General features: G+C 42.6%; 1 protein-coding gene across 1 annotated transcript; it reads left to right on the forward strand.

The window, feature by feature from the left end:
- The first annotated feature begins 1,248 nt into the window (after nucleotides 1-1,248).
- Nucleotides 1,249-19,328, forward strand: RPN1 (ribophorin I). The gene is made up of 10 exons (XM_084840153.1): nucleotides 1,249-1,557; nucleotides 4,561-4,625; nucleotides 6,870-7,176; nucleotides 8,855-9,064; nucleotides 13,632-13,824; nucleotides 14,708-14,807; nucleotides 15,058-15,196; nucleotides 15,484-15,603; nucleotides 16,326-16,571; nucleotides 18,456-19,328. The coding sequence occupies exons 1-10, from the start codon at nucleotides 1,324-1,326 to the stop codon at nucleotides 18,636-18,638; spliced, it is 1,797 nt and encodes a 598-aa protein (XP_084696279.1). The 5' UTR covers nucleotides 1,249-1,323; the 3' UTR covers nucleotides 18,639-19,328.
- The last annotated feature ends 695 nt before the right edge of the window (nucleotides 19,329-20,023 follow it).

Genomic DNA, 20,023 nt, shown 5'->3' on the forward strand with positions numbered 1-20,023 from the left:
AATACCAAAGTTGTGATTGGGAAAACTAGTTTCAATCCATTGTTGTTGTTGTTCAGTCGTTCAGTCGTGTCCGACTCTTCGTGACCCCATGGACCACAGCACGCCAGGCCTTCCTGTCCTGCGCTCTCTCCCGGAGCGTGCTCAAGTTCATATTCATTGCATCGGTGATGCTATCTAGCCATCTCATCCTCTGCCGTCCCCTTCTCCTTTTGCCTTCAGTCTTTCCCAGCATCAGGGTCTTTTCCAGGGAGTTTTCTCTTCGCATTAGGTGGCCAAAATATTGGAGCTTTAGCTTCATTATCTGTCCTTCCAATGAGCACTCAGGGTTGATTTCCTTTAGGATGGACTGATTTGACCTCCTTGCAGTCCAGGGCACTCGTAAGAGTCTTCTCCAGCACCACAGTTCGAAAGCATCAATTCTTCGGCGCTCAGCCTTCCTTATAGTCCAGCTCTCACAGCCATACATTACTACTGGGAAAACCATAGCTTTGATTCGACGGACCTTTGTCGGCAAGGTGATGTCTCTGCTTCTTACTATGCTGTCTAGGTTGGCCATAGCTTTCCTCCCAAGGAGCAAGCGTCTTTTAATTTCATGGCTACAGTCACCGTCTGCGGTGATCTTGGAGCCCAAGAAAGTAAAATCTGTCACTGCTTCCATTTCTTCCCCTTCTATATGCCAGGAAGTGATGGGGCCAGATGCCATGATCTTCGTTTTTTTAATGTTGAGTTTCAAACCAGCTTCTGCACTCTCCTCTTTCACCCTCAACAAGAGGCTCTTGAGATCCTCTTTGCTTTCTGCCATTAGGGTGGTATCGTCTGCATATCGGAGGTTGTTGATAATTCTCCCAGCAATCTTAATTCCGACCTCTGATTCATCCAACCCGGCATTTCTCATGATGTACTCTGCATATAAGTTCAATCCATACCACTGCCATATATATATATATATATATATATATATACACATACATACACATACATACATATATATATATATTAATTAACTAACTGCATTTTGAGCATCTGGGTTGCTAGTAATATACTGCAATCTGACCCATCCTCTCAGCATTCAATTTGACGTCCCATTTGCACTCAGGCAACCGCAGAGATGCCTCGATCGCCTGAGGCCCGCGCGACGGGAGGGTCAGGCCCCGCGTTGCACGCGCGGCCATCTTGAGCGCGGGTCACTGCCGGGTGTCGCCATCTTGTCTTCCCCTCAGCGTGGGGGGCGCCATCTTGTGCCCTCCTGATGAATGAACGGCGCCGCGAAGGAGTGAGTCCATCCGGTTTGGGCCGCGGCTTCGTCTCTCAGCGTGGTCGGTCATGGAAACCCGCCTCGCCTGCTTTTCCCTCTTTCTCTGCCTGGGGAGCGCCCTGGCGGCCCCGGAGCTGGTCAATGAAGACGTAAAGCGGACGGTGGACCTCGGGACGCACCTGGCCAAAGTGACGGCCGAGCTGAGCCTGGCCAATCCGGCGGGGGGCTCTGGGTCCGCCAGCTCCTTCCTTCTGGCTTTGGACCCCGGCCTGGAGAGCCACCTGGCGTACCTGGGGGTGCAGGTGAGCAGTTGATGGAGCCCCCTCCGCACGCCCCATAACGGCTGTCTCCAGCCCGGATCCCTCCTCCTGCTCTGCACGGAGATGCCGATGCCGGTCTCGCGCTTCTTGGCATTTCTTCGTTCACGCGTCTCCGTTCTGCACCGGCTACGCGATTGTAACGTTTTTGGTGCCTCTGCTAATATTTCTAGCAGTGAGACTTCAGCCCTCTCGCATTGTTCCTCTTTTTCTTCCAGTTTTCGATGGCGATAAGTTTCTCCGCCCAGTGCCGCTTCTTATTGGTGTCGCGTCCCTTCTCGCCCACTTTTCCAGTTTCCAGAACCCCGTTGCTATTGGGACTTGAAAGTATTGTAATGATTCCTCCCCCCCCCCCCCGCCTCAACTGTGTTGGACTGTTGATTTGATTTTTAATTGTGATGGTTGTGGTGTGTTTGGCTCCTGTTGTCTTACGTGTGGAGGGTGGGCTGCAAAATCGCACTTCGTGCGTGAGTGGGAGGAATATATGCCTATAGAGATGCACGAGAGGAAATCTGCATATTGTGACAGAGATGTGGGCTGCGAGCAAACCCATTATTTTATGGATCTACTAAAAACTTCGACTCCTCTGGGCTGACTGTGTAATGCTGTGTAAGCTGGGGACAAAGTGTAACCAAAATATATTACCGTGGGAAAGATGGAGGGCTATCCTAAAATTGTTTGTAAAATCTCCTATGTGGATTTGTCAACGTGTCTATCCAGGTAATGTACTGGGAAGCATTGTCACTTTGTAGCAGTGTTCACCACATCTTAAACACTAACACCAATAGGTACTTAAAAGCCACTTAAGTTCACATGCCAGCAGTCTGTGTATGCAGCTAGGCAAAGGCCTTGCACATGCGTACTATTCTTCCCGGCTGTTGATTCCCCTCAGAGTTGGTGGTGTGGCTCGGCAAATGCTGACACGTAAGCACAAGTGCTTCAATTGGAGAACAACCTAGAGAGAGGGAGGGAGGCGTGGATCTCAAAGCATGTCCATAAAACTACATACGCATGTGCAAGGCCTTTGCCTAGCTGCATACACAGACTGCTGGCATGTGAACTTAAGTGGCTTTTAAGTACCTATTGGTGTTAGTGTTTCCTGGCTAATCATAACAATTGGAAGTGTAGGGTATTTGAAAGCCTTTGTGAAGGGCATTCTTTTAAGCCTTCTGTCTTAACATGTAACAGAAAGTGCTGATGGAAACTTCATCCTGAATCTTTGTTGTTGTTCAGTCGTTCAGTTGTGTTCTACTCTTCATGACCCCATGGACCATAGCACGCCAGGCCTTCCTGTCCTCCGCTCTCTCCCGGAGTGTGCTCAAGTCCATATTCATTGCATCGGTGATGGTATCTAGCCATCTCATCCTCTGCCATCCCCTTCTCCTTTTGTCTTCAATCCTGAATCTTAAATGGCTACAGATATTACATTGGAGTGTCTCTGCTGTTAGGAAGTTGCCTTGCAAAAGGAATAATCAGCGGTTTGCAGATTATTCATTTGCAAGGCAGCTTATTTTTAAAGAATGTGTAAGGAGCTAGGAAACCTAATTAAGCTAGTTCAGCTTATAGGGGAAAATGGATTGTTTAAACAGGAGTGATTCAAGATGGGGGAAGGATATGGCAAGGACAGTGAACAGGGCCTTTGGCACAGTATCATCGAATGGCCAATAGTAAGCTCAGGTTGTCTGAGAAGCGGCACCTAGGTTCCATTCGTCTTCCTATGTTCTGGATTTGTCATGCTATTTACAGCCCTATCATAAGTACTAAGTTGCTCTGAATTCTGTGGGACTTGTAAGTATATGCATAGGATGGCTGCAATTGACTTGCTTTGCTTCATGACTGCTTGCTCATTTTGTAAAATGGAGATATTGCTGGCCTGCAGGTTAGTTGATAATGCTGACTACAGACACTGAAACCTCACTTCACTCTCATACATGGATTCATTGACAGTCCTTCTGCAAGCTATTATTTCCTAGTTGTAGGTCCTGGTAATTTTGATCTACCATAGAGCTGTGGTGAGGTCTGTAAAGTCCTTTGTGCATTAAAAATGCAACTAAATGATTTTTAAAATATTTGGAGTAAATATAGGTAACCCCCATATTGGACCTAAACATGATGTGAAACCAAATACCAAGGATCTCTGCTCCCTTGTCACTTTTCTAATTCCTTATGATCCTTTTTCCTTTTGGCCTGTTTGCCCCAAGAATTAGAATAAAAGTGGGTGTCGCCAAGTGCATTGTCTGTGCTTGTAAGCTTTGGGAGGCTCAGACAACTATTGTCAGAAAAATTAAAACCAGGAGCGAATTCAACAAAGCAAGGTCAAAATTATGCCATGCATCACTTGTCTGTCCAGTTGGTGGCTATCCAAGGAGCTCTTTCAAAAGATTTCCAGTGGGATAGAGCCTTTGAATGAGAACATGCATCTCATAAATATCTGCTCTTCTTATTTGAACCTAGTTTCCTCCTGCAAAATCCCAGGTAGAAGGGGTAGTTGCTTTCCCTTCTTTCCTCCCTGGAGAGCTTGCTGGAAGAAGGTTGGGGGATAGTTTTTCTCCCTTACTCTTGGGATTTCGCAGTAGCGAGTTGCTGCTTGCACCTTCTGCAAATGCCCAGCACAAGGCATACACCCCTTCATTCTCCATGTTCTATGCACATGCCTCCGGATCCTGGGAAGGGAGTGGTGAATGGCAATCACAAGTATTGGGTTTGTCTGGTAATTAGGCCAAAATGTGGGTCTCAGGGGTTTAAGACATTTGTCAGTTGTTATTACATAGCACTGCATGGTTTATGGAATTGGCCAACCGTTTGATAATGATTGGTTGGCTAATTATTGGTATGTGTCTCAAATTAAAATGTATCCTAGCTTCTCTGCTGACTTGCTTTCCACTAGTAGGAATAGGAGTTGTTTAACACTTCTGATTAATTCAGCCAGGTAAGTCTTATATGGGAACTATAACACTGACCAGACTTTAATGTCATCATTTGGAATAGGTAAAAGGTGAGGAAGAAGAGGAGAATACTTTGGAGGTGAAAGAGACAAAAGTAAAAGGTAAAAGGTGAGTCTTGCTATGGGAAACTAAGGGCTAGTTCACCCTCAGGTTTGCCCCCAAATGTACACTCAACAAGGAACTGAACCCAATCCTGATGAGTGTACCCATATGATGCATGTGTTTACTATATTCATACTCTTTAGGTGTACAGTTAAAAAATGTAATTTGTGAAGTAGTCCTAAAACATTGTATTAGTGTCAGATGTTTAATTCCACAAGATTGGAGCTATAGAAAGGCCAATACTATTTACAGATACTATTTTCTTACTGGCTGTCAGTTTTTATTCCTGGAAATCTTTTTAAAAGAAGAAAAATCCAGCCTGATCATTGTGATACAACAAGGTGGTCTCCTGAAACTATAAGGGAGGGGTATGCATCTTGTAGCTCGCCACATGTTGTTGGACTGCAGCTCCCATCAGCCCTAGCCAGCATAGCCGATGGTGAGGGATGGTGGGAGTTGCAGTCCCAACATCTGGAGGGCCACATGTTGCCCACCCCTGCTGTAAGGTGTAGCTATTGATATAGTGATTTGCTTGTTTTTTTAGACATCTAAACCTCCCTATTGCAGGCAGAAAATAATTGTTACTTGGTATTTTTGCATTAGCTTTTAAGTTTAGCTTTCTGGCACTTAAGTCTAACCATTTTATTTTAATCAGCTGAGATCTTAGCTTCTCTAAAATAGCAACTGCTCCTGAGAGTCTGGCACAGCCTTTCCCAATGAGGAGCCCTACAGATGTTCTGGCCTGCAATTCCTATCAGTCCGAGCCAGCATGGCCAATTATCTGGGATTATGGCAGTTGTAGTCCCAAACACCTGGATGTAGAGATGTGCAATTTCCAGTTATGTTGAAGCCATGAAGAAAAAACAGTTTTTTTTCTTGTTTTTTGGGTGTGTGTGTGTGTGTGTGTGGAAATTTTGAGGAAAATTGAAAAATAAGCAATGCTTATTTTTTTAGCACTGCTTACAGATCTGAAGTCACTTTGTTGCTTTAGGACAACCTTCCCCGACCTGGTGCTTTCCAGATATTTTGGACTTCAGCTCCTATCACCCTCCTGGCCACTGGTCAGGAATGCTGAGCATTGTCCAAAACATCTGTAGGGCACCAGGTTGAGGAATGCTGCTTTAGGAATGTAAAGCAGGCTTTATGTTCCTAAAGTTATATTATGTATAACTGGGTTTGCTCATATAATTAGTGTTATATTTGAAAACTTTAAAAAGTCAACTCATTTAGTAAATTTGTAATGTCTGAATAAACTATACTTTAAAATTTTAATATACTAAGCCTGAATAATTTTATGAGCAAACCAAGTTACACAACATATTTAGGTTCCTAATTTATGTTTGACTGGAGGGAACTTCAGCAAGTAGTCCCTGAAACATCTGGATCATCCTAGAAGCCTGAAGAATCAGGAAGAAAGTGAGGCAGAGGAAGACAAGTCCAGAAATACAGGACTCTGTAGAACTAAACCCAAACTGTCAAGCATGTACATTTTCTTCCATATTATGATTTCATGACTCTATTCACATGTTGGGGAATTGAGCATGACTTGGAGCATCCCAAAATGTTTATCAGTAAAAGATACGTTGGATCAATAAGAAATGGAAGAAAAAACTATGCTGAGAATCTTACAGAGAGGACTAAAAAAACATTTTCCCCATGGCTTCATTATTTCCAGACATTTTACATCTCTAGTCTTTCTATAAAAGTCTTATTACATGGGTTTAAAAATAATTTAAGTTGGTGAGCAACAGCTTGGTAACAATATATAAACACCTTGTCCTAAATTCTAATAAAGGGAAAATATTTCATAATCCAAAGCTGTTCAGTTTTTCCATTAAAAAAAAAGAAAAGAAACAACCAAAAACAGTCCTTGGAAAAAAACGGGGAAAAGGTGTTTTTTCCCTGAATTTTCCCGCTTTTTCCCCAGCCTTCACATCTCTACTTGGATGGCATTAGGTGAGGGAAGGCTGGTCTTGACCATGCATTCTAATGCTGATAGCTGTGTGTCCAGTTATTGATATTTTGAATAAAGTTTATTCAGTAAACCCAGACAAGTAGCTCTGAGGTAGGAATGAATGGGTGGTGTAGGTATCCATAATGGGACTCATTCAAAACTGCAGGAGGGATAGGGAGTGGGAGATTAAAAAAAATTAAAGTGAAGATCTCTGTTGAATTTGTGTCCCATGTTTCTGGGTGTCTGTCAAGCCAGCAAGAGCCTGACTGATTTTCTATTTTCCCCCCTCTTTTTAGTGGCAAATTCTTCACAGTGAAATTGCCATCTCCTCTGGCTCCAGGAGCAAAGATCCGCTTATCTGTTGAAACAGTTTTTACACACGTCCTGCAGCCATACCCTACACACATTACCCAGGCAGAGAAGCAATTTGTGGTTTTTGAGGGTAATCATTATTTTTACTCTCCATATCCAACCAAGACCCAAACTACTCGTGTAAAACTTGCCTCAAGAAATGTTGAAAGTTACACCAAACTAGGCAATCCCAGCCGGTCAGAGGATATAATTGAATATGGACCCTTCAAGGATGTACCACCGTACAGTGAGGTAAACTCTTAATCTCAATTTAATGCTCATTGAAGAGGAACAGTGTCTGAAGGGCGTATGTCACTCATATAGAATTAAAATACAATTCAAATAAGCCAGCCAGAAATGTAATTAGTTTAAGGGTGCAATCCTATGGACGCTAGACAGCGGCTAGACAGCCATAGGATTATCCAGTTTTCGGGAACTGACCTCCGAGCCAGTGCTCCAAGGTCAGTTCCCAGAAAATCATCTCCCCACCTCTGTGTAAGAGGCATGGTTTGTCCCTGGCTCTAAGCTCGTGAGAGCAGCGGGGGAAAGGGGCCACTCCTGGGGGTGTGGAGCGGCGGGGATGGCAGAAGCGTCATTATGATGCTTCCTATGCACTGTCTAGCCGCTAATGTGGGGTGGCCAGAGCACAGAGGAGAAGATCCCCTCTGCTCTCCACCTGCCCTGCGTTGGATAGTAGGTTGCCTCCAAGTTCGGACGCAGCCGACTATCCCTATTGGATTGCGCCCTAAAAGAACCTAAAAAAATGAAAGCAGGCTTTTATTTAATGATTTACCTGTTCACCATGGTGACAGTTCCATGCTATGTACCTGGAATTCTATGTAGGTGAGTGAGCAAACTGATGGAGTGTTCTGCCCCTTTTTCACCAGCCCTCTTGGTAGAATGCGGGGATTTTTTAGTCTGAGAGGCTAGGAGCCTGTACTTCCACGTTTTTCCAGTTGGTGACTAAACACACAGAGTTGCCATAATTGTAAGTGAGACGAGCCAACAGTTACAATTATGGCAACTCTCTGTGTTCAAACAATTGCTTTTGGGGGCATTCACCTTAAGAATCTGAGGATTAAGGCTTGTTGTAGGTGAATGCAGATGTAGTCACACCCATGTTCAGTCAAAGTCATTTGTATATGCAGTATGACTACAAAAAAGAGTGGGATTTATGAAACAGTCCTTGCAATGGAGATGGTCACCCTCTTGCCTTTTGTACATCCAAGCTGACAGCTTTTGAAAATAAAAAACTTTGCTTCCCAGGAAGCTGAAAAAAACACTCACTGATTCTTTGGTCATTCACACAGTGCCTGATTATTTTTATAGGGAAAAACATCTCAGAGTTCTGACTATGGATTTAAAATACCCATTTTAACTCTGGGTGCCTCCAGCCTTCATGATGGTGTTTGATAGAGATACTTCTGATTCTAATAATTATCAATTCTCCCATAAAACACCCTACATGGATGTCTGTGAGAACTTTGGCCTAAGACATGGTTGTCCTAGGGTGGGCTGGAACAGGGGAAACAGGAATTTTCTATACTTTGCTTGTCCTCAGTATGTGGAAGATTTCAGCTTGTCATTCCCTCAAAATAGAACAGTGTTAAAAAGGAAGTGGTGCGTTGTGCAGACATTCAAGGTATTAAGGGTATGAGGAAGTGATGTTCTGTAAACATGAAACAACTCTCCTGTGTGTGCTATCTTTGGAGAAATGGTGACACTGCGCTGACCTCTGGGTCTTCATGGAATGAGTGACTGCATGCTAAAATGAGCATAAAGCCCTCAACTGAGTAACCTTTCAGCAAAAAAGCATTTCAGTGTGACTTCCTAATAGGCTGTGCTGTAAATGAAATGGCCTTTTCTACAAATAGGTTGGGGAACTATTAAAAAATGTTCAGTTTGTTCACTATATTTTCCCCCTTCATAGGATATCCTTAAAGTGCATTATGAAAACAACAGCCCATTCCTGACTATCACTAGCATGACACGTGTCATTGAAGTATCTCACTGGGGCAATATTGCTGTAGAAGAGACGGTTGACCTAAAACATACCGGAGCTGTTCTCAAAGGGCCTTTCTCCAGATATGACTACCAGAGACAGCCAGACAGTGGAATCTCTTCTGTGAAATCATTTAAGGTCTGCACTTTCAGACTTACTTTTGTATTTAAAATAGCCTGGTTCTTTTGTTCCACTTCCTCTTAGGCGATGGCATCATATGTAAACAGTTCATCCTTCGCTTGCCGGAATTGGATCAGGCTGTTGGGGTGGGGAAGGGGATAGTGAGGGAGCAATGCCACTGGGCTACTTTGAAGAGATGAGGCATTATTGAGAACTTTCTCTGTCTCCTCCATCCTGATTCCTTTCCCTCCCACGAGGCATCTTATTGCTGATATTGAAGTAGGGGCATAGGGAGGTAGTTTGCATTCTCCACCGTTCTTGTACCCTTCTATTTCCAAGCAAAGACAGAAGATGAGTTGGGAGAGAGGACTCCCAACCCAGTATCTGTAAGGATTACTGGGATAATGTAAGTACAGCATTTTAAAACGGTAACATGTGTTAAGTATTAACAAATGTGTATGCTGCTCATCTTGGACAGCCCCTCACAGGATAATGCAGAACTACTTGATACCTAATACATTTTGCAAAATGTGAAGCAGTGCTGAATAGAGACTTACTGTCTTTTCCTAAGTGAGTTTATTTGCAAGTAAGTCACACTGAGTTCAAGCATGCTTAGAATCCTTAATAGCATAACAAATGAGGGGGGAAGGCTTTATTTAAGTAAGTAAGGATTTATTTATTTATTTGATTTCTATTCCACCTGATAGCCAAAGCTTTCTGGGCTGTTCACAAAAATTAAGGATACGCAAGGCAGGTGTCAGGGAGTACTTGTATGCTATGATGTCATGTCAGTAGGACCTGATGGCATTTATCTAAACACCTGAAGAAGCATTGCCCCGTTTGCCCAATCTTCAGTTGTTTCCTAACCAGCAGAGCAGTGGAGCTTGGAGAAAGATTAGTTTAAACCTCCTCTTCCCACAGTCTCTCTCCTCCTCCCTCCCCCCACTCTTATTTGCTGCCAATTGGGAACTGCTGCTCCAGGTGCCTTGTGGTGGTTGGCCCGTAATGGGAATGGTGAGGGAAGCCTTCGGAAACTGATGCGTCAGAGTGCTCCACCTGCTTTCATAGAATCATAGAATAGTAGGGTTGGAGGGGGCCTACAAGGCCATCGAGTCCAACCCCCTGCTCAATGCAGGAATCCAAGTCAGAGCATCACTGACAAATGGCTGTCCAGCCTCGTCTTGAAGGCCTCCAGTGTGGGAGAGCCCACCACCTCCCCAGGTAATTGGTTCCACTGTCGTATTGCTCTTACAGTCAGGAGGTTTCTCCTGATGTTCAGCCAGAACCTGGCTTCCTGTAACTTGAGCCCATGATTCCGTGTCCTGCACTCTGGGATGATCAAGAAGAGATCCTGGCCTTCTTCTCTGTGACAACCTTTCAAGTACTTGAAGAGTGCTATCATATCTCCCCTCAGTCTTCTCTTCTCAAGGCTAAACATGCCCAGTTCTTTCAGTCTCTCTTCATAGGGCTTTGTTTCCAGTCCCCTGATCATCTTTGTTGCCCTCCTCTGAACCCTCTCCAGTTTGTCTGCATCCTTCTTCAAGTGTGGTGCCCAGAACTGGACACAGTACTCCAGATGAGGCCTAACCAGTGCTGAGTAGAGGGAAACTAGTACTTCCCGGGATTTGGAAGCTATGCTTCTATTAATGCAGCCCAAAATAGCATTTGCCTTTTTTGCAGCCACATCACATTGTTGGCTCATATTCAGCTTGTGATCGACAACAATTCCCAGATCCTTCTCGCTTGTAGTGTTGTTGAGCCACGTATCCCCCATCTTGTAACTGTGCATTTGGTTTCTTTTTCCTAGGTGCAGAACTTGGCATTTATCCCTATTAAATGTCATTCTGTTGTTTTCTGCCCAGCGCTCCAGTCTATCCAGATCACTTTGAATTCTGTTTCTGTCTTCCAAAGTATTAGCTATCCCACCCAATTTTGTGTCATCTGCAAATTTGATCAGCATTCCCTGCACCTCCTCCAAGTCATTAATAAAAATGTTGAAGAGCACTGGGCCCAGGACTGAGCCCTGCGGTACGCCACTCGTTACCTCTCCCCAGTTTGAGAAGGTCCCATTGATAAGCACTCTTTGAGTCTGATTCTGTAGCCAACTGTGGATCCACCGGATCGTTGCTTCATCTAGCCCACTTTGAGCTAGTTTGCTTATCAGGATATCATGGGGCACTTTGTCGAAAGCTTTGCTGAAGTTGAGGTATATGATGTCTACAGCATTCCCACGGTCTACAAGGGAGGTTACTTGATCAAAAAATGAGATCAGATTTGTCTGGCAGGACTTGTTTTTGACAAATCCAGGTTGGCTTCGAGTAATCACTGCATTGTTGTCAAGGTGCTTACAGATGGATTCCTTTATCATCTGCTCCAGAATTTTCCCAGGGATTGATGTCAGACTGACTGGTCTGTAGTTCCCAGGTTCTTCCTTTTTACCCTTTTTGAAGATAGGGACAACGTTAGCCCTCCTCCAGTCATCTGGCACTTCCCCCATCCTCCATGATTTCTCAAAGAGAATAGACAGCGGTTCTGAGAGTTCTTCTACCAGTTCCTTTATGACTCTAGGATGCAGTTCATCTGGCCCTGGAGATTTGAACTCATTCAAAGTAATTAGGTGTTCCTTGACCATATACCTATCGATCTCAAGCTGCAATCCTGCCCCTTCAGCCTGTACTTTGCCTTTGCCAGGGGGGTCATAGACCCTCTTTTGGGGGAAGACTGAGCCAAAGTAGGAATTGAGCACCTCTGCCTTTTCTTTGTCATCTGTTATCGTTTTGCCATCCTTATTTAATAGCTGAACTACCATTTCTTTCCTCTGCCTTTTACTATGCACGTAGCTGAAGAAAGCCTTTTTGTTGTTTTTAGCATCCCTTGCTAACCTCAGCTCATTCTCAGCTTTAGCCTTCCTGATGCCATCCCTGCAATTCTGTGCTATCTGCCTATACTCTTCCTTTGTTACTTGGCCTTCTTTCCACTTCCTATATATGTCCTTTTTTGTTTTCAGGTCATCCCTAAGCTTTTTGTGAAGCCACATTGGCGTCTTCTGTTGTCTTCCACCTTTTCTTCTTGTTGGAATTGTTTGTGATTGTGCCTTGAGAATTTCCTTTTTTAAAAGCTCCCACCCATCTTGGACTCCTTTTCTCGTTAGCGTCGCTTGCCATGGGACCTTACTGATCATTGTTCTGAGTTTATTAAAATCAGCTTTCCTAAAATCCAGGGTACGCGTTTGACTACACTCAGCTTTTGCTTCCCTTAGAACCAAGAACTCAAGTACAACTTGGTCACTTTCCCCCAGAGTTCCTGTAACTGCTACTTTAACCACTAAGTCATCTCTGTTGGTTAGGATCAAGTCAAGGATAGCCGATCCTCTAGTTCCTTCCTCTACTTTCTGTAGGTGGAAGTTATCCGCCACACAAGTCAGGAATTTCCTGGAGGGGCCATGTTTTGCAGAATTTGTCTCCCAATAAATATCAGGGAAATTGAAATCCCCCATTACTACTACATCATGCTTCCTTAAAACATTGGCTATTTGCTTTTCAAAACTTTCATCCTTGTCTTCTCCTTGATTGGGTGGCCGGTAGTAGACTCCAACCACCAGGTTCCTTTTATTCTTTGCTCCATTTATTTTGATCCAGATGCTCTCGATGGGGCTACCAAGCTCCTCCTGTATTTCTGTGCAGAGATGTGTATTTTTCACATACAGTGCAACCCCACCTCCCTTTCTGTTCCTCCTGTTCTTTGAACAAGTTATATCCTTCAATTGCTGTATTCCAGTCATGAGAGTCATCCCACCAAGTCTCACTTTGAGGTGGTGGCTCCCAGCAAAGCAGGCTTCCCACGACCTTCACCTTTCTCTGATGGCACAGGACTTCAGAGCGGCGGTGGGGTCTTGGCCGGTCCTTGGCAGGCCAGATAGGAAGGCTTCACTGTTCAGAAATGGCTCACAGGCTAAAGGTTCCCCATCCCTGCCCATAAAGATTTGGGAAAAATCTTCTTCTCCCATATTCACGTGAACCTTAAGATCCTCTTTGGAGGCCATGTGCCAAGTGAAGTGAAGCAGGCAACTTCCGCAGAGAAGGCCTTCTTGGTTGTAGCATACCAGTTAGAAAATAGCCTCTCCAGAGAGGCTAACTGGCTACTGTCTTTATGTTCTTTTTCGTGCCAGGTGAAGACCTTTATTCACCTAGGCTTCTTAAAAACTCCTTGGGCACTCACAAGTTTTAGTATGGCTTTGAATCCGAACTGCTAATTGTTTTGTGCTGATTCTATTAGAAGGGAAATTTTGTTTTTATGTTGCATTTTTCTTTTCCTAATTATAGTATTTTGTATTTTTAACATTTTATTTTATCTTTATCCGTAAGCCACCCAGAGAATATTTGTTGATGCTGTCTGCATAAATTTAATAAATCAAGGCAAGTCTACTTATACTGTGGCCTCTGCCCCTGTATAATGGAGGGATGGAGATTGCAGTTCTTAGTGTGAATTGATGATACCAATAGTAATAACTGGGTTATTTGCTACTCACCCTGGGCTTTTGGGGGGGTGAAAATGTACTAAGTGTTCATTGTCTTTCTTTTCCTAGACTATCCTCCCTGCTGCTGCTCAAGATGTATATTACAGAGATGAAATTGGCAACATATCTACCAGTCACCTTCTCATTCTGGATGACTCTGTAGAAATGGAGATTCGCCCTCGTTTCCCACTATTTGGTGGTTGGAAGACACACTATATCATTGGTTATAATCTGCCTAGCTATGAATACCTCTTTAATCTTGGTAGGTTCCCTGTCAGAGTATTAGCATCTGGAACATTGTGTGTATTTTTAAATTTTTATTATCAATTTTATTACATTTATATCCTGCCTTTTTTCCTCTTGCAAAGGACGCAAGGCAGCTTGCAAGGTCCTCTTCACCATTTCATCCTTACAACAACCCTGTGAAGTAGGTTAGGCTGAGAGTAAGTGACTGGCCAAAGTCACCCTGTGAGCTTCATGGCCGAATGGGGATTAGAATCCAAATCTTCCTAGTCCCAACACCGTAACCACTATACCACATTGGCTTTCTAAATTAAATGTGAACAACCCAAGTTATAAGGCAGTTCACAGTCTGTATTTCTGTATGGATATTTGGGATTCCCCAAAATCTCAGCTTGTATTATTTAGATAACTCAAATTATCCACTGTTCTATTTAAAAGGTACATCTCTAGTCTTATGTCAGTATTTGAAGAAAAGTGTCTTGCAGTTATGCCTTCCAGGCCTTCAGATTTATTCCTTCTATCCCTCCAGCTCCCCTCCCCTCATTTCCTATTATTCCTTTGCCACCATCCTGTTCCTTTCCCAAAATGTACAAAATGATACATAGTGTATCCAAAATAAATCTGTTTCTGAGGGATTTGAGGGGTAGTTTTGTATTCTGCATAGCTTATATTAGGTGCAGAATTTTAATTGTGTGGATGTCTCTTAACTTAGCTTTACTGTTGGAATTTACCTGCACTTTGCTTACCAAAATGAGTTCCAGTGGAACTTAATGTCTTCTCTGAGTGCAATCGTTTTATCCAACATGGCCTCCATTGCTTGCATGCTGAGATATAGAAAAGTCTCATGCTTGCATGCTGAGATATAGAAAAATTTATGGTAGCCTGTTGTCGCTGTTTCCCAGGTGATCAGTATGCCTTGAAGATGAGATTTGTTGACCATGTATTCGATGAGCAAGTTACAGATTCACTAACTGTAAAGATGATCCTTCCAGAAGGTGCCAAGTAAGTAACAATATGATTGAGAGACTTAATCCAGACACTTGTGTGCTCTTAATTTGTCAGTTATAAAACTGCTTGGGTATGAGGATGCAACATTTTCTGGAAATCAGCCATTCTTAGGTTGCAGCATGGGGGAGGGGTGTTTGAGGTTGCTTTAAAGCACTTATATAGTGTCCATCTCTCTCGGTGTATGTGTACTAGTTATGTTTTGGCGGGGGGGACAATTAATGTTCTTGCATGCAACTGTCTGCAGGAATATCCATGTGGACAGTCCGTATGAAATCAGCCGGGCTCCTGATGAGCTTCACTACACCTATTTGGACACATTTGGCCGCCCAGTCATTGTGGCACATAAGAACAACTTAGTTGAGCAGCACATCCAGGATATTGTGGTAAATATAATCCCATTGTTTGGATAGCATCAGCATTAGAAGCATTGCTCCCATCTTTGCAGCCCAAATTGTTTTGTATTTGTAATGCGTTATATGTCATGTGAATAGCAACAGCCCATGCTTCAGTTGGTAGGCCAGTAAAACGATTGAGTCACACATGTGTTTAGGCCTGGGTCTGATGAACCTGCAAGAAGCTTTCTTTTGTTTTTTAGGAATGTAAACTGGGTAGAGCATCTTGAATAATAATGATTTTCCCTCTGTCTCATTACTTGCCCTCCTTTTTCTAGGTGCACTATACCTTTAACAAGGTCCTGATGTTGCAGGAACCTCTGCTAGTAGTTGGAGCCTTCTACATCCTATTCTTTACAGTGATCCTTTATGTGAGGCTGGACTTCTCTATCACCAAGGTACCTCAATACAGGCTTGTGAGGGAGGATATGACAGGAGGGTTCATCTCACCATTTTTCGTGGGATAACTCTTATTTAGGTGTTAAATAGCCTTGCACTGATGGTGTTGGAATACTAGATTTGTTGCTATTTTTATGCAAGGTAGTACTTCTAATGTTTTTGTAAAATAAAGCCACATTGGGAGAGCAGGCTACTACACTATATTTATATAAGTGGTGTTCTGAGGATATTTAATAGTAGATAGAGAAATATATATTAAATAAATTGTTTGAATCAGTAAATGAGCATATTTACAGTTCTGTTAAGGCTGACTTTCCTCCTTACAGAGGACTGCTCAGATCCAAATTAGCCAAAGTTCTTTAATCTGTGGTAGTGATCTTTTAATAGTGCTTTCAGTCCTAGTTTGGCTCAGTGGATATCTTGATCTATTCTTGAATAGCACTCTATTGTGAGCAAATGGGACTCCTGTCTGCTCCTAATTTTTCTACTTTGCTCCTGGCAATTTATTTGGTAAAACCTGTTAATTCTGTGTGATGCTGCTGTGCCACATCCAGCCTAGTGGGAAAAGGACTGAGCTGTGAACTATGAATTATTACAAGGACTACTGAGAGAAGATGTGAAGCACTTTGAACACTTAAAATGCACTATATAAATTAATAATAATAATAATAATAATAATATATTGAGTCTTTGCTCCTGGTAAACCTTCCTGTTCTTGCAGGATCCAGCAGCAGAAGCTAGGATGAAAGTTGCCTGCATTACAGAGCAAGTTCTTACTGGAGTGAATAAGAGATTATGTCTATACCGCCTTTTTGACGAAGCTGTGAATAAGTACAAGCAGTCACGGGATATTTCCACCCTGAACAGTGGCAAAAAATCTCTGGAGACTGAACATAAAGCCTTAACCAGTGAAATAGCCTCATTGCAATCCAAGCTGAAGGCAGAGGGCTCTGACCTATGTGACAAAGTAAGATCCTGTTGCCTGTGTTAGGTTTTGCTTCTACTTGCTCTAAACTGCTGATTTCAAATTATAACTTCTTCTGTTATATCATTCCAAAGACAAATGTCTTTCTGCTTCACCCAGGAAACAGAGTTAATTTTGGGTGCATTTTGTTTTTAATCCTCAGTTGATAGTTAGGGTCAACTGACAATGCTTAAAAAATACATAAAACTTTTATGTAACTCTTCCACTATTCCATGTTCCAAATATTCCTCAACCATGATGAAGTTTTTATTGCTGTGTGGTGTTCCAGGATCCAGCCCCTAAATCTAATGAAAAACTGATGAGCTTACTTTCATAGCTTTGAGGGTCAATTGGAACAACTGAGAACTGAAAACTATGCACACAAAGCACTTTAAAGTGACCCCACAAAACACTGTTTGATTTTTTAGTCAGTCTTCATATCTACAGAGTACTTAAACCAGAACTTGTTCTTTCCATTTCCTATGAGAACGGACCACAGAGGGTAAAAACAATATGTTGTCTATTTTCTTAATATCATACAAATGGTGTTAGGAGTCTGTAATACCCCTCAGGTTTATAAAACCCATTTACAAATCTGAATTTAAAAAATTTAGCTAGAACTTCCCTTGTAACCCAACAAAACTGGTTTTGTTTTTAAATTATGGCTGTTTGCGATATTCATGTTGTCCCCAGTTTGTGATACTCTCCTACAGTGCTTTGTGCCATATGCAAACATATAACATAGCCATCCCATTGGCTAGGACACATTGGCCTGGATTCACTATCTCATTCTGCCAAGCTCTTCCCTCAGTGAGAGGATGTGAGTGAGCCCTGAAGGCAGAAATCTTGCCCAAAACATTAATCTTGTAATGCTAAATAGGGAGCACATTAGGCCCCTCTCTAGCTGCATTAAGCCTTTTGGCTATCATTTGTCTAGCATGGGCACTGCTTTGAAATGAAATGTTTTCTATACACTGCTTCTCGCCATTGGCAAGTGAAGCTTATTAGGCATCCCTTCCTAATGATTTTAAGTTGCATTGATACCCTGACACAGCAGGTGGTATTTACTATGCTTTGAGAGGGAACCTGCACCCACTACAGGGTGTTCAGTGGACCTGCCTGAACATCATGTTGAACATAGCTGTCCTGAAAGAGGCCTAACTGCTGAAGAAGCTGGTCACTTCTGCCAGTATATGGAGGCATAACTTGTAAACTGGAGGGCTATTAATTAGTTCTGTTTATTATTTCTGCTGCAGTTAGCGGAGGAGATGGACTCTTTAGTGGAAAGCTCCTGTGAGTAGAGGGCAGGCTTAAACTGTGTTGCTGGGTACCAACATTGTTGCTGTTACATATCTACAAATTCCTCTGTTGCTGCTCTGCTATAAAATCGAAGGGTTACAAGGCACTTTGTGTCTCAAAAACAAAACATGAATGGTATATAGCATAATAACCCACCACTGAGATTATTCTGGAAGTCACATAGACCCTGATACCATGTTCGTCGCAGTGAGTGTTTATATTCAGACCTATTAACTAGTACTGTTACCAGTGTGCGTAGTTTCTAACATCAGCTTATTTTGGGGACATATGGTTGTATCCAATGTTATTCTAACTTAAGTCCCATTCACTTCAACGGGTCTACTCCAAGTACAACTGGATATCGCCCATACTTTCTGTTTTGTTTTTGTCATTGTACAGTTTGGGATGTAACTGTTCGATAAATTCTGCAAATCTGCTGCTGCCCATAGAGGGACCCTATGGGCTCATTCATACTAAGGAATGGTCTCCACTGTAATGTAAAATTCACTTCCCCTGCTCTATTTTTTTTTAATCAATATTGTTTATAAGATTCAGTCCTCCTAACGTTTTGTCCTGTGTTTCTTCAAGGTCAGTGAAATTCAAAAACTTGATGGCCAAGTCAAGGAGCTGGTTCTAAAATCATCTGTGGAGGCAGAACGGCTGGTTGTTGGCAAACTTAAGAAGGATACATACATAGAGAATGAGAAGACCAATTCCAACAAGCGGCAGGAGCTGATCACCAAAATTGACAACATCCTTGATGCACTATAAGTTAGAAGCAAAAAGTTGTGGGGGGGGGGGGTACAAGGCAGTTGAATGGGCATACTGAGCCACACCAAGTTGGGAAGTGGGGATTAGGGAAATATGTCTGACCTACAAAATTGGGGCAAGGGAGAATTCATTTTGGAAATTGCCTTCAACATTTTGGGATTCATTATTTTAGGGCCTGCTTGCTCTGTGATACTGTCTGGAAGAGATGTGTTTATAGCATGTCCTGGACTTAATATAACCATGGTCCTTCCATAAAGCTCAAACAGTTAGTAACATGACTTCAATGGTTCCCTAGTTACCAGTAGGGAAGCATGGACACAGCTCTACTGGCACTGAATGTCTCAATGGGAGAGAATAAATACAACTGACTTGTTCAAAGGTTTGGTGGCGAATCTTTCCTTCTGCCCTACACCTTTGATTTATACTTCTGTATTTTGGAGATGGGTGTGTGGATAAGTAACTTGAACAAAGGATTTTTGTACTATTTGTCGCACAAATTGAGATTCTTACATGTGAACTTTCTGAGCCTCTTGAAACGACAGCATCGGCTAGAGTCCAGTGCAAGCAAAGAGGGTGGGTGACGTTCATTTGCTTATAAGCCTGCACATTTCCTCAGATGGTTTGTTCCTTTTAAAAAAAACAACTTTGTAGGAAATATCAAACTGAAATAAAGGCTTGTGGATGTTCTGCTTCTAGTTTTTAAAATTTCTTGTCTGAGTACCTTAAGCTTTTTGGATTCCTGAGTTGAGGAGTAAGTTAGGTTTGGTTGGCAATCTTTTTATCTCATGCTACCGATTGTGTAAGAATTACTAATCCCTAACTGTTGAGAGTTTTTAAAATGATGGTTGCAGCTGACAACATACTGAATTGTTATGCTCACTGAAGGAATAATCAAATCTTTCTTGGATAAAGGATAGGTGAAGCGCAAGTTCCTTTTGGCCTGTTCAAAGGTGCCCAGGATATGGCCCTGGGTGCTAGATTTGCTTACACGTCTACTGTATATTTTCTCTCAGCCCAGCACTTTTAAAGCTTCTTTGAATGTCAATCCATCTCTGCAAGGCTACAGCATTTTTAAAAAGGTGTAGAGAAACTAATCTCTAGTATAACTCACCACATTAGTATGATAGGATCTAGAAGTAAACTCAATTCTGGAGTCATAATTAAAAATTGAGGAACTGGGAGTAATTACACTAGTCCAGCTCCCATGCCTTCCCTAGTAACCAAAGGCACAAGCAGCCCAGTTGCTTGTAGTACTAGTCTGAACAACCCCCATGACCTTGTACCAGTTACTTACAAAGGGAAATACTTCTAATGCTACTACAGGGCTTATCCACAGAGCTGCAGGTCAATTTATGTAGTATGTTCAGAATTATATATAAAGCAGT

The sequence above is a fragment of the Heloderma suspectum genome, chromosome 2 (genome assembly GCF_057233095.1).
Source record: "Heloderma suspectum isolate Gila_16-S chromosome 2, 16-S_ref, whole genome shotgun sequence".
NCBI lineage: Eukaryota > Metazoa > Chordata > Lepidosauria > Squamata > Helodermatidae > Heloderma > Heloderma suspectum.